The following is a 15,140-nucleotide window of genomic DNA, read 5'->3' on the forward strand; positions in this document are numbered from 1 at the left end:
TCCTGTTCAAGTCACATTAACCTAAGTACCAGGTGCCTTTGTGCTGCATCAGAAAAAAAAAAATTAAGTTTCCTCAATATATAATCTGTGTTGTAACGTTGGTCCTTTGACAAACAAGCTGTTGGCGATTAGTTTCAAACACCACTGCATAAAATCCTCCTTCCTTTTCTAGGGTTGCCATAACAACAAGCAGAGCTCTGTCATTTTGCTAAGTAATGACAATGACATATATGTAAGAAATGCAAAGGTCTGGGGAACAAGATTAGAGCTTCTCTTCCTGCCTTTACAAAATATCTGACTGTGGATTCATCTTGCAAATCCTAAGCTGTTCCTATGGGAACATGAGAAAAAGCTACTGTTAGTGTTTCGTGTTGCATCATTTTTCAGAAAGCTGGTCTTCTTGTGGATGTTTAATCAAGGCATAGCACGGCATTAGTAATCAAAGCTATAGGATATGATCTTGAGCTCACAAATGCTGCAAAAGTCTGGAATAAATCCTAATTTTACAGTGTAATAAAGTGATAATGCTGTCCAACATTTTTCACTTTAGTTGGTAGGAAGGCGTTGCAGCAAAGACGCCATTTCATTGAATTAATAAAATAATGGACAGGTGGCTCAAGAAGTCATGAATCTATTATCTGAATGATTCTGTTGTTCACAATGAGAATGGAAAGTATTTTCTTCTGTACTAAATCAAGAATTGGAGTAATTCTGTAAGGATACAAATGGCTTTGAACATTATCTCTAGCCTTTGAGCCCAAAATTATGCCACTTAAAACTGGCAAACTAAAACAGAACATATTTGAATATTGAGACGGAAAAACCTATTGCTGTAAAATGTATTGACAGCTCAACACACCCACCTGTGTCTTAAACTACCCAAAACAGCATTAAAAAAATCAACCCCGAGTGCTTAAAGAAATCAAACTAGGTTTATGAAAGGGATGTAGCTGTAGTAATTAATCTGCTCCTATGCAATAATTACTTTCAGTTATTAGAAAAAACAGAAGTTGCATAACAAGCATATAGTCACATGACAAGACACAAAGATAGGAAAGAGAAAACAAGTGGGAAGTGGTGAGATGGATGGCGTATCCCCATACGTATTATCGTAGTTTTCCCTAAATGCAACAAATATTGGTGCTTCTCTAGACTACTACATTTCCACTGCAGAACTTCAGGCATTTAAATAAATTAGTGAGATTAGACAGCAAGAAATAAAATGTCCCCATTTCCCCAGAGATACGCTCTGGAGGTGACATTTAGCATATAACATCAAGTCTTTTATCATTATTTTAATAATCATGTAATAAATCCAGCAGGAGAGTTCTGATATTTATATAGCCTTAAAACCTCCTGACTCTCAAAATCCAAATAATTTCATGGTGATTTCAACATAATAGAAAACCCCAATTTTCACATACATGCATAGACCCTGTCAAGACAGATAGACATAACTCAGGATTTATACACCTGTAAAGAGTAACCAAAGTGCCAGCTTAACAAAAATTCTTCTTACCTGCTGCTGCTTCAGAACTGATGCTATCTTTAACTACACAAGTTGGACTTAGAGGCAAAACGTCATCATCAAAACTTATCAGATCTCCTTCCACATCTGGTTTATTTTGCAAAGCAGGCACTGAGGAGTCAGCTGCAGGTGACAATTCCCCCAGAGACTTGAAAACGTTTTCTTGGGTAGACACAGAAGCCCGTGGGGGAGCAGTAATCAGTTTTAGTGAGGCCGAAGAAGGGGCAGGATTTTCTGCATAATGTGATTTTTTAGGAACGAGAGGCCTTGGAGCAGGAACAGGAAATTTCTTTTGTCCATTGCTATTCTCTGCAACTGATCCACTCCTTGCATCAAGAAAATCACTACTGCTACTTTTAACAAGGCCAGGTTTTGGCTTCTGTGGCAGTTCTGGTTTGGCTGCAACACTGCTCCCAACTACTTCAGGTTGAGGCTGCAATTCCTTGGAAGGTGATGATGTGCCTTCTGTCCATGCATCCCAGTCTCCTGAAACTCTACTTAGCCCTGGCTTTGGAGCAACTACTGGCTTCTTTGCAGTAACAGGTTTTGGGACGAATGAACGAGGGGCAATTTCTGGCTTTTTTGATAATCCTGAGGTATTGTTAGTTCCTTGGGACTCAAAAACTTTGATCCTTGAAACAATACTACTTTGGCTCTTTTCTGTACTCATGCTGTCCATCACCAAGTGATTGTCTGGCAAGCTATCATCTAAGAGAGGTGACTGCTGAATTGGATGTTGCTGCCTTTTTGTGGTAGACTGGTTCACTTCTTCTCCATTGTCTATCTTACTTTCAGTATTTTTGACCACAGGTCTGAGATTGCTTCTTGATCTTGGCTTTGGCACAGGACATACCACAGCATTGGGATTTTCTTGGCACCTCTGTTCTTCAGAAATTTCAAAGACTATTAAAGGATTCTCATTTTCTGAAGGACACCTATTCAGGAGAGACGCAGAAGGCCTAGGAGGCTTAAGAGGACTCTGCCCTGCTAACAGAAAAGTTTTCAGTTAACTATTCCAGAACACTTCATTTATGTTATTTTTTGTTAGCCATCAGGATGGTCAACATGATGATTTGCACTCAGAACTTACTGCTGCCTGTAAAACTGCAGTTCTCTTTCTAAAAAGATAAACTTAAAACCATACGAACTCTAGGAAGAAGCTGAACGTTGCTGGTTTGCATGTTATCTACACGATGTGAGTTCTAAACTACTTGTTAGCTTGCAGCATGAGGGGGTATGCAAGCAACATCCATACTATTCTAGAAAGAATAGTTAAGTAACTTCCCAGCTTTGTATGAACACTTTTCAGTTTGAACATGCAACACTGCTGCTGTTCTGATGGGACATCTGAGCTGCTCTGGACCTAATGCAATTGCCCTTATGGCTGAATCAAGCAAAAGTTTCCAGATGTAATTATAGTCTGATCACCAATGCAGTGATAGCTCTTCAGAAGACAGGATAGGATTCTCACAGAAATTTTCAGCAGTAAATAGCACAGAAATTTAACTGTTAATCATATTAAATGCTGCACAGACCAATAATAAATAACGTCTCCAGGAGACAGAGGAAGGTTTTCATCAACGAGAAATCCAAAACAGCCTCACCTGGATAGCCTGCAGATTCCAAGTGTGTAGGCACACTAGTTTTTCCTGACAAATGGCCACTTAGTTCCTCTGGAAAATCAGTTTGTGTTGCAGAAGTAGTGGTTTGTCTAGGAGCAGCGGCATTATTGTTATTTGTTGTATTGACTTGCACTTGATTGATTTCTTTTATCACCTGCTCATATGATGGTGGAAGCTACAAAAGAGAGAGATAAATATTAATGTAGATCCAGATGTGATCATAAAAAAAAAAAGAAGCACAAACTAAGTTAAAAATAATAAATTAACATATGCAGAGATAAAGAGAAGTATCATAGTCTTTTATTCTACATGATGAAATCCTAAGCAAGCAAAAACTCTGTTTCTCTCTAATTTAACATGCTTTTTACCTTTGTAAGTAAAACACACCTTATTTAAATTCATGCTCACCTCAACTGTAATATGCTCATTTCTCCTCCACTGAGCATGACATGAAGCAGAAGGGAATCCTAATCCCTGAGGAGCGACAGGGCTTGCACCGTGAAACCAAGAGGAAGGCCGGAGGGGTTCAGCAGCAACTATTGTAATTTCAGGACGCCTAGAAATGATGGCAAGGAGGAATAATTACCTGAAACACTTTAAAATAGTTATTTTAAGTATAAAAGACCAAGGTTTTCTCAGCACTGGAAACCAAAATAGCTGAGGTGTTTTTGATTTAACCAAAGATGTTTTTCCATTATTTCAAAGTAGCTTACCTGACCTTTCTGACAAGCACTTAGGCTTCCATTCAAAGGACCTAATTAAACGTCTAAGCCAAAAAGTAGGCTTATTGGTTACAGTGAAATAATTTACATGCTTGAAGTAGTTAAACACAAGTGTAACTCAATTAGATGGAAGAAGTCTTAGTCTTCATGGGATAATGAGAACTAATCATGTGCTTGCCCTTAGCCTGCTGCAATGTGAAAACAGTAGGATAGTTAAAACTGCTTCTGGCTGGCTACCTAAAACCTTGTCTGTCCTCAGACCTCTAGGGAAACCTCTCACTATGCTAAAGTGGGGCAGAGCAAGCCTCACAAGGCCTTTGGGACAGAGCCTGTTTGCTTATAGCATCTAGTACAATAGTGACTGCTGTGACAGTTAAGAGCCTGTAGGTCCTACCCCTGTTACATCACTGTAACAACTGCTTTAAAGCCTCAGCTGCAGTGAAGGCACAGATTCCCACACCAAGGCCCCCAGAGCACCACTGATCAGTCTAGAGTCACACACCAAATACACATGGAGAAGTGAGTTTTGTGAGTAGGTGAAGCATCTGCTACAGAAGCCTCTGAAACAAACAAACAAACAAACACAGAAGCACAACTTCTAAAACTATTGTGAGGACTAAAGTTCTTTCACACTTGAAATAAGGGTAGACTCAGTTCAGCAGCTATCCAGGTTGGTGTCCTCCCTTCTCAATACCCTTCTAGAAACTAGAAGGAGGCCTGCAAGTATGCTTATTTTCACTGTGAAGTGATCCTGTAAATAGATGTCAGGGAAGTAAAACAGTTCTGCAGAGGTTTGATGATTGGTTGCATTCTTTGTTTTGGAGGACACATATAAAAGTTGCTGAGAAAAATCCTCAAACTCTTAACCTATTGTCTGCTTAAGAATCACAAGAGTTTCATTTTCTTCCAAATCTTACTTATTTTTAAACACACTAAGGATAGAGAGAAGATTGTATGAGAGAGGTGTAAAAATAACACTGTGACACAATCTAACAAGTTTTGAGTGATACCTAATTGCAACATAAATAGCAGCATCATACCTTCTATCCCTCTGCTGATCGCTAGAGCTCCGAGAAGCTATTTAAAGAAAAGAAACAAAATGTTTGAGTACGTTAAAAGACACTTTCACAGCAGTAAGATGAGGACATTAGCGGAACACTTACCAATACACAATCAATGAAACGGATAACATACAGCATCTGATTATAAATTCCAGATGTTAAGAGTGGCCAAGTTTAAAAAAACAATTTTTATTAACTATGAGAAGTTTTTAAAAGGTTTAGGTTGCAGTTTCCTAACCAGTGTAAGTCACTCTATGTACAGGGTAGCAACAAGAGGTCCAATCCCCTTTCCCCAAGGTCCCATCCCCTTTCTTCTTCCTCATCACACATTCCTGCATTCTGCAATATGGTGACTACCTAGAGTTGAAACTTCCTTTTCTTTAGTTAAAACAATCCATAAATAAAACAAAAATATATGTTAAACATGAGTGGCATTGCTTTTGATGGCTTATTTCTGAGATGTGTTCATTAATCTTTTTTTTTAATGTCTCTTTTTGTTTGTTTTAGAGACAGGAAAAGTAGTAATGCACAAAATCTAAGAAGATATTTCACCATCCTTTATGCAAAAATGAAAAATTAAATGTTCCCAGCTAGAAATTTCCTGAAGTCTAATCACTTGTGAATTAAAAGTCAGTAATGTTTTTTTTTAAAAAAAAACAACACCATGTGTTTTACTTACACAAAACAAGTGAATTCTGACCCCTTAATTTATCAGTTTTTGCCATATTTGTATTAGAATGATTTTTTTTCAATGGCCACATTTCATTTTAATGTTAATTTCTTTATAAAGAAAAGGAAATAATCAGAGGGACGATTTTTTGCATAGCAAGTGCAATTAAGGAAGTGGTAGGGATTTATTATGCAAAAGCTGACAATGCTACTGTTCATGTGCCATCATGGAATCATAAGCTGACATTGGCAAAACATACTTGATTCAAGAGTTGCATAGTGTTGTGTTGGACATACCTCTTCCACGGGGCATTTTTGATGTGCACTATTCATGAGTGCTAGAGGGAAAAAAGAAGGGGTTACAGAATAGGAAGAGGAGGTGAAGGAGAACAAACCCAGGCTTCAGCGTGCCAGAAACCATGATCCAATGGGTTAGTCGTGCAAGGATAGTGCACGTGCCAGTGCTGTAAGAGGACAACTGTAATGTCTCTTCACAATATGGTGTCTGCAAAAGCTAAAATAAAAGCAGATTTTATTTCTAGTCTCCTGCTGATTATAACAATGGCTGTTTAGAAGTTTCCCTTGCAATAAATTAACCTAAAATAATGGAAATCTTTGCTGTATTGCTCAACAAAGAGCCACTGTGGGAATGAGGAGAGGGAAGTAAAATCTTTTTTAATTTAGTTTAAAATAGTGGTTTACTTGAGTCTGTGCTTCTTCCCTTCCAAAAACAATGGGTTACGCTGAGGAGTTGATACAGATGCAAAGAAACTGGGTTCCCATAATCTCTACTCCCACCTACCAGATATGGGCAGGCATGGTTGATCCTGATAAAAGGCAACCTCAAACTCTGTAAAAACTGTTTGGCTAAAATAAGTAAATAAGAATCCCCTACATCACACCTTCAGTTTCTTCTTCAGAGATCTTAACACAGCATTAGCTAATGCACAGACTAAAAAAAATAAATAAAAAAACAACACAAACCCAAAACCACATCAAACTGATCCAAACCAACCAATTCCACAAATACTTTTGCAAAGAGGATGGAAGAAAGTGCTCATTCGGTAAATATGTTCAATCCAACTGCTCGTGGTAGAGCCAAATTACAATGATAAAATTAATGAGGGAGGTAAGAATGAAATGGTTAACCTCTCCATTTCTTTAATTCTTCCCTGATTTCTAGATAAATTCTATGTGCTGTTTTCTCCTGAGGGCTCTAAATGTATTTCTATTTAATAAAGTTATTAAAACAAACAAGAAAAACCTAAAGAATTCTGAAAGATCTTCCTTTCTTAACAGGCAAAAAAACTTCACTTGAAAAAAACACATCTAAAACATTTCAATAAAAATACCTTTACTAATAGATACAAATGTGTCTCTTCAAAAGGGGTAATATCTAAGTCATCATCTCTGTCTTCAGAATGTACTCATTCTGTTTCAAAAAAAAAAAATTCTCCTGGGTATTTACGGAATCAAGCTACTTACACACACACACGTTAAATATAAACATTTAATTTTTAAGGACCTGAAAACTTTTCCCTCCTTCCATCAACCATTTCCCTATTTTTGTTGTCACATACTTGCTACAACCACACTTCTAGAACATATTTTACTTAGGAAGCTCTTAAATTCACAGTAGAGGCTGAGGCGAAAGCGATTGCATCTTCTGCTCTTACATAGTCCCTGGAGTTCCACAGATGCTAGGGAAAAGAAAATGTAAACTTTCTAAATAATCCTTGCTTCCAGACTTGCACAGCTTTTATTCCTTAACATTTCAAAGAAATTAATTTAAATTAAAAGGCGTATGAGCAAAACCATGAATTTTTAAAACACAGCACACACCTGATTTAAAAAAAAACAGAAAAAACCAACAACCTGCAGCCATTTTTCTGGTGTTGTAGTCTTTTGATCCTGTAAGTCTATTTTTCATTCCCTTTGTGGATTGCCTTGAAAAAGCACGCTATTAATTTCCCCACCAGATTTCAAATTATGACAGCTTTAAGATTTAAAAAAAACTCTTTCTTCCATCAGGGGAGTATTTCAGTGCTGGTTTACATACTGATAACTGAAGACAATTGGGTCCTCAACTTCCACACTGCGAAAGGCTCAGGGTGAGAATTGCTGACATTTCCAAAAGCATATGCTTCATGGTATTTAAGTAAAAGGTAAGCCAAGCAGTTAAAGAAGGGGTGAAAGAGGAAAAACTCAGTGCATAAAATCCACAAATTTTCATCTTTTAACTTTATAGGTCTCAGCGGAAAGAAAAAAAATGTCAAATCAACTCATAACATTGTCACTATTTATTTTGGTCAGTGTCAATGAGGAATCTAAATGTGCAGTGGCAAAGGGTAGTACTCAGTTTGTACTGTACATTTATGTCTGGAATGTTTTTCCTGTACTTTTACTTCTCTGGGTCCTACTTTTCAAGTACACTTAATATGTAATTTGTATTTGAAACATGAAGAGATTATGAGGCACAGGCATCTTAAGCTATGAAAGCAAGTTGCCTGTACAACCACCACTATACCATAAACTGCAATACTACAGACAAGCTGGTGGCAACAGAAGCCTGATGTGCATTTTTGAGTCATTGGAAGAGAGCTGGGCTAGAATTTACAGTCTTTCAGGCAATCTTTCAGGGCAATATAGAGGCAACTCTGAAGTTCATTCAGGGATCTGCTCAGAGATACCATCCTGCTGTGAGCACTGTGTGCTTCCACAATATAGACACTGCATAATAATAACTGTATGTTTGCATTAGCAAATCTGTATGAAATACTGAACAGTTTTGTCATTGCAGACTGTTTTAAAAGTAAGGTTCATTTTGCATTAAAGATTAGAACTATAGTCTCAAATAGCACAAGCCTTGTGCAAACCCAAGCTCCAAATTTTTCTATTATTTTTATCTATCATCCCTTCTAGCTGTGAGTAAACATGATCCTGTCAACTAACTACTTCAGTTAACTCTTATTAACTATTATTGATAGGTTTTTAAGTAATAATACTACTTTCTACAACAAGGATGTGTGCTGATATTTAAGAACACAGCTTCTTTCAATGCTTTTCCAACACCAGGCTAGATATTTCTACTATCAATCCTATGAAATATGTAGACTATTAAACTGAGAAGTTACTCTTCTGACAGTATAGCTGCATAGAAATAAAGGCATGAAAATATCTCAAGGAGAGCCTCAAGAGTGGGCAAATGCTCCCTCCCTTACCTACTAAGTAACTCACTAGAAGACCTGACAGAATGTCCCATGCAAGAGGCCACACTTACAGTCTTTGCAACACCAAAGGTGTTAGATAGCTGCAGATGCCCTTTTTCAGGGAACAATAAAATGATCAGGTAACCCTCAAGCCAAAACCAGAAAAAAGTCTGACTTCACCCAAGATCTGTTTAGATTATTTCTGTAGAAGTGGAGGTTCAAACTAATTGGAAATTTTCATGCATTTCTGAAGTAAGAGAGTTGAAGCTTTTCTCCTGAACTATTTCTTGGCACAAAGGGTGGGTCTTGCTCCTTCTGATTCTGTTTCCAGGCAACTCAGGGAAATGTTAGGTTGTCTGACCTTAGAACTGGGCTGATTAAATGCTTGAATGTAGCTAAAAGTGATGGTGATGCCCAATTCCTCTTCCAAACATGGACTTTTGTCCAATCTTGAACAATAATTAACACTCATACGATCCCTTAGTGAGTTCAGAGTGTTAAATAATAATAATAAAAAATAGCACTTTCTGTACAGTTTCTGTCTGTTTTATCTCCCTGAACCTGCCCACCCTGGGCTCAGATCACCAGGAGCACAGGGGAGGGAACATGCCACATCCAACAGCAGCCTCTGTTTCCTGCCTCTGCTTCCTGGCTCCAGTTCTACTTTGTGCAATGTCAGTGAGGGAACCGATCAAAAATAACCTGGCGGGGGTGACAGGGATTTCTCTTCCCACCTCCAGTGAGGTCAAATACCCTCTTCACAGCTGGCCAAACTGCTGGGCACCATGGAAGCTGGCATTGCTGCTGAATAAAAACTGCATAACTACACCCTTTGAGCAAGCCTGCTGTTTCACTCAAATTTGACAGTAATGATTTATGAAGGCACTTCACTCCTTCCCACACCTTTCCTTGAGCTGTAAGTTCCTGCCTCTGCACCATTCCCTTGCATTATGCCAGCCCAAATGTTTGTGCAGATGGGGAGAGAATGAGGTCATGGAACTGATCTGGTTGGAAAAATGTGGGAGCCAAAAGAACCTAGGAAGGCCCCAAGCAAAACAAAACAAAAATTAAAAACAAACTAAACCCACAGCCAAAAATGGTTGCGAAACTGCCTCAGAGTGCATACAAGCTGTTACACATCCTTCATTCAGCCACATATTTGCTTAGGACTGAACGAGAATGGAACAAGCTTGCAGGTTCTTCCAACACTCAAGGCAGTAGACCTGCTCCTTAACACCACGCTGTTCTGGAAGAGTGGAGAAGTGAGTGAAAACCTTGCTCCCCTTTGCAGTAGTTCCCACTAATGCAGCACTTGGCTTCCCTCTTTTTACTTTCTTTGGCATTCCTGTGCATGTTGCTGTCTCCAGTGTCAAAAGAAATAGTTTCACTGATTTCAGTGGGAGCTGGATTTAGTGGAGTGTCTTGGCCTGAGACCATAATTAAAAATCCAGGGGTAATTTTTGAAAAGTTGAAATAAAAAAAAATTACTTGGAGCACACCCTATGAGCATATGCTTGCTTTCTTCAAGCAGGACTCTGTGTCCTGAATTCTACTGAGCTGTCAAACAGTTGAAACAAAAGGACACCATCTTTCTATCCAGAGTTGTAGTCAGGGTGGCTGAAAGGAAAATAAACCCACTTCCTCTCTGGCCAGAACACAGGGAGGACTTACCAACACAAAGTCATACTAAGTATTTTCCACAAGCTGGGAAGCTGAAAACCTGCAGATACCTATCTTGTTTCTTGAAAATTAGAGATAAACAGCCCACCAAAAGCTGTGATTAAGAAATAAAAATAGATTTCTAACTCTGTTAGGACAATACATTTTTCCAGAGAATACCATACTTTTTCCAGATAAATGGCAAGGGGAGTTAGGAATTATTCAGGATCCGTTTTTAATGTATGTCCATCCACAGGTATGGTTACTGGCATACAAAGAACTAGTTTAATGTAATGCTTTGAAATGTCCATGGAGATTTTTCTTCCTTACCATTTGAATTCACATGGTGCTTATACTTCATCATAGTTCTTTACATATTAATATTATTATGTACAATGTTATAACACATGAGCCAGGGCTTCTTGACTAGAATTTTTTTTTACTTAATTGTGCTTCAAAACAAAGTATCACTTGCTACTATATTTTCAAAAACACAGGTTATCAATTGCCTAATGTTCTTTCAGATGGTTTCTTAGTTAGATGAGAGACAGGGTCTTAGGCAGTCTGTCTCAATTTCTGACTCTACCACCAAAGGGCCTCTGTGATCTGGTGCTCTCCATTTTCTAGTTTTTTATGGCAGCAACAGCACAGGCAAAGTGCTGCATTTTAACTACAGCATCATGCAGACTTGCTTAGAATACAGCTTTCATTATTCCCTTCAACTACCTCCAACTTAATACATACTAATGAGCCTCTGACTAATAGGTCCAGAAGAAAAAAATTAGTAGTACATACACCAATTTATTTTTCCCCATAGCAGAATCCTGAGGGTTGTTTCATTAACATGAAATTGAAATCATGGAGAGAAAGGAAATAAAAATGAAAAGTGGAAGAAAGAAACAGCATAAAATACTTTGGGAGAAGTATTCTCTGCCTGGAAATATCATAAGCATGTAAAGGAAAAAAGGAGTTAAATAATGAAATCAGATAGAAGAGTCTGGACTTTCATTCAAGATTTATAAATAATTTCTTGCTTTCCAAAATTAGCCCAGTGCATGAGTCTAACCCTGTCTGCAGTACAGCCGATGATCAGTTGCTGCAGACTTCTACTAAAATGGAACAATATTCTGTTTTGTAAAGGGAATTAAAAATTTGGCATGTGTAACCCAAGGTCTTCAGAGATGCATCACATCTGTGGACAAATGTATTAGTGCATAAATAAGAAAATGTTAGTAACTGGCAAGAAGGAACAACTCATCATAAAGGCATAAAGGTGGTCCAACATGAAGCAAAACGGAGCTAGGAAGAAATTACAGACCTCCAAAAGCCTGCTAGCTACTTTGTTTTCACATACAAAGGCAATCAGTTACTAAAAACAAAGATGTAACAAATGTACAATATTACAATTCTCGAAAAAGTAAGAAAAGTAGACTTACATCTCTTGATTGCTGCTCTTATGGACGACAAAGGTCCTTGGCTTAATGAAGAAAAAAGAATTATTACAATGTGGTTCATGCATCTAAAAGAAACTAAGCAAGTAATAACATAGAAATTCCCCATATATTGTAAAGAATTTACCAAGTGTCTTTGTCCCCTAGGCTGTTATCTTACAGAAACTTGTCCAAAACTCCTGGGAGTATACAACCATACCCAAGCCCTCTAATAAAGCCAGGCTGCAGTTTAGCTGCAAGACTATAAACATTGGTTTCCTATCTTTGCAACCATTTTTCTCTCAATTCTGTGTTGAAATTCACATTCCGTTTCATTTGATGAGAAAACTTGGAGAAGAGCCCAAGTGGGTGTGCATATTCTCAGATTATAAGCATTTAATGACTTAACATTCTTGTAAATAAACAAAACTTACACAGCCAAGTAAAAACCTACAAACCCTTTGCTATATATTTTCAACAATTACTTAACAACTTATCTTCCCTTTCAGTTGAGATTGCATTTTTCAGTAATAATTTGGTGGGTGGGATTAGGCAGGAAGTCAACATGACCAAAAATTCTTTGATACACATGGACAGAAAAATGTCTCCTTTTGCCAAGTCATCTGTTTTCTTGGTAAGACTAAGGTTTCTGATGCCTCTCTTCTGAAGGTCTTATTTAACAGAAAAAGCAGTCCTTACTATTTTTACAGCTAAAAATGGAAACTAACTTGAAATAATCATTTTCAGAAAGTGTTGCTAACTTGAGGAGTGTGGTATTAGCAACCTGCCACTTGTGCAAAGCTACAGAGGAGATTAAAAAAAAACAACACAATAAAACAAAACCCAATGCACAACTACTTCAGAAAAGGACTTTTTTTTCCTCTTTTTTTCTTAATTTTAAAAACACACCAGGTAAAGAATACTTGATGAGAAGCCTCTAGAAGTGCTGAATAGCCTTTTTAAAGGTTGAAAATAAATAGATTATGTCTGGTTTAAATTAATCTCATATCTTAATTACAACAGAAAGGTACACTAATTAAGTCTTTCTGGAAACCTTCCACCACAGGCTTCATCTTTGGTATAACAGCAAGAATGTCAGTGCAGGGAGGACACTAGCATTTTAACACTGCTCTCACTCTGCCCACAGCAGGCATGCAGCATACCAGCTCTGGCAGGGCTCAGTTTAGCTCCACATACACTTCCACTGCAATTGCTGATGGCTGCAGTTATTCCAGTAGGATGAAGAATAGGGGGGTTTGGAGGAGAGAAGAGACAGTCAAAAAGGACATGGATGAAAAATGTCTCTTCTACAGTCATTCCGAAAACTAATTAAGACTAGAAATTACTGTTGCTGTGACTGAACTGTTTTCTGAAATAGTTTGGCTAGTCTAGGATAAACAATCCCTATTTGTCTGGTTTCAGAGACAGTTCAAATGTGGCTTGGCCCCTATCCACAGTGTTAGAAAACATTTCTACCAGTCATATTTCACTGTGCATTCTCAGCAGAAGAGAATTCTGATTTTCCTTCATAACACCCCATCATAATAAAATCTTATCTTTAAGAAACGTTTTAATTGTATGTTCCTTACAGGTTTACCCCACACTCCTTTTTTTCTTCCTTATAACTCCTGTGTCTTTCTTTTGGATGCACATTTTTTAAGCTTTATTCTTCTGCTTTTATTTCTGTAAATAATTACCACCTTTAGGGTTTTATTTTAATAATATTTAGTATCAGACAGGAAGGAGACTGAAGTCTGGCAACAAGAACCTGAAATCTTTGGGAGTAGCAAAAACTTTCTACAATCAGGATTTAAGATTTACTTTAGTTTTATATAGGAAATTAAGAAATCTATAAAGTGTGCATATTCAAGTATCAGTAAGACCTAAAAGGAACAAGTTCAGTTCTTTCTTCCTCTGGCAAGAGCACTCTGACCCATTGCAATTTGCCTCAGAATCTGATGAGCACTTTCAGATATGTGAAGGTATTTTTTGCTAGAAATCATAGGAGTCATCATGTAGGAAAAAGTTCAAGTTTTCCATGCGACCTGAGGACCAAAAGGGTATAGAAAACTATTTTTAAATCAAAATGCAAGGAACAAAGAAGCAAAATCTTTTGCAGAACCAACTTTCTGAAGTATGGATATACCAAGAGTAAGGCAGTTCAAGTATGCAACTATCTGTGTAACTTAGAACCAAGACAACATGGTTCTGTTAGAAAAATCTATGAGCTCACAGACAAAACAAGCTGTTAGCAGATAGTTTTTCACCTTCCATTAACAGGTCACTCATCAACAAGCTTTTGGAAAAGCACTACATTTCCTACCCCCAGGATAGTCTGATTCACATTTTGCTTACAAGTACTTAAGCCCTTTGAAAACATGGAATTTTTTTTTTTTTTTTTTTTTTCTATGAAGCCCTGTAAAGGAATTGCAAATTTCCTAACTTTGTTACACACTAAACCTCAGTAATTTAAATAAGATGCTGGGTTGGGGGCAGATTACGACTTTGCCCATATCTCATGCTAGGCTAAACCCTGCAGCAATTATTCTACTGTACGGAGACCCTGTCTCTTGCCCACCTTCTCCTTCTGTCTGTAAGGCACAGCAATGAACCAGAGCACACACAAAATCCCCACAAACACACATGGCAAGGAAAAACGGAGAGGGAAAAAGTTTAAACCTCTGATCCTGTTCCCAGCATGACTCCCTCTGACTGTTACATCAGAACACCAGAGGGAACAGCATGACAATAACCAGCCCCTGGGAGCGGGGGACAGCAGTTCCTGTGTCACCCTGCAATGTATATAATAAAAGTCCAAACTCATATTGCTGAAAGAAAATAGAGCAGACAGAAGGAAGGAGGACATTTCACAGCATTAAAGACTGATAAACACTAGCTCAAATACTACTCTAGATGTACCTAATATGGAATAAACATAGATGGAAACCATCCCATCCACCCCCGACAACAATTTACCATGGGAGGGGACAACTGGAGCAATTCCTCTGATATCTGCAGATTTATTTGCTCACTGTTAATTTAGAGCAGAGTCTTTGTTTCATTTCCAGCAAAGGCTGCAGCTTCATTGAGCTTCACCTGCCAGCCCCTCAACAGAGGAACTAACCCACCTCTGTCAGGCTTTCTGGGCACCCAAATAAACCCACTAACGTAGGTTCAGAGGAGTCTGTAAGCTTCTGTACCTGCTATGCTAAAAGCAGTTGGGTACTTTAAGTCAGCAGT

At 38.0% G+C, this 15,140-nt stretch overlaps 1 protein-coding gene across 3 annotated transcripts in view; it reads right to left on the reverse strand.

Moving 5' to 3' along the window:
• SH3D19 (SH3 domain containing 19) overlaps positions 1-15,140 on the reverse strand; it is an 83,135-nt gene that overhangs the window by 30,996 nt on the left and 36,999 nt on the right. Inside the window, exons 2-7 of one of the 3 annotated variants that reach the window (XM_051616954.1) lie at positions 11,907-11,947; positions 5,900-5,940; positions 4,913-4,949; positions 3,559-3,706; positions 3,133-3,325; positions 1,520-2,515 (exon numbers count right to left, since the gene is read on the reverse strand). In XM_051616954.1, coding sequence (XP_051472914.1) covers positions 1,520-2,515; positions 3,133-3,325; positions 3,559-3,706; positions 4,913-4,949; positions 5,900-5,915 — 1,390 coding nt within the window. In that variant the 5' untranslated portion in view covers positions 5,916-5,940; positions 11,907-11,947. The remainder of the gene's footprint in view (positions 1-1,519; positions 2,516-3,132; positions 3,326-3,558; positions 3,707-4,912; positions 4,950-5,899; positions 5,941-11,906; positions 11,948-15,140) is intronic. The other 2 variants (XM_051616952.1, XM_051616953.1) reach the window with 2 other exon arrangements.

Source organism: Apus apus, chromosome 4, assembly GCF_020740795.1.
Source record: "Apus apus isolate bApuApu2 chromosome 4, bApuApu2.pri.cur, whole genome shotgun sequence".
NCBI classification, from domain to species: domain Eukaryota; kingdom Metazoa; phylum Chordata; class Aves; order Apodiformes; family Apodidae; genus Apus; species Apus apus.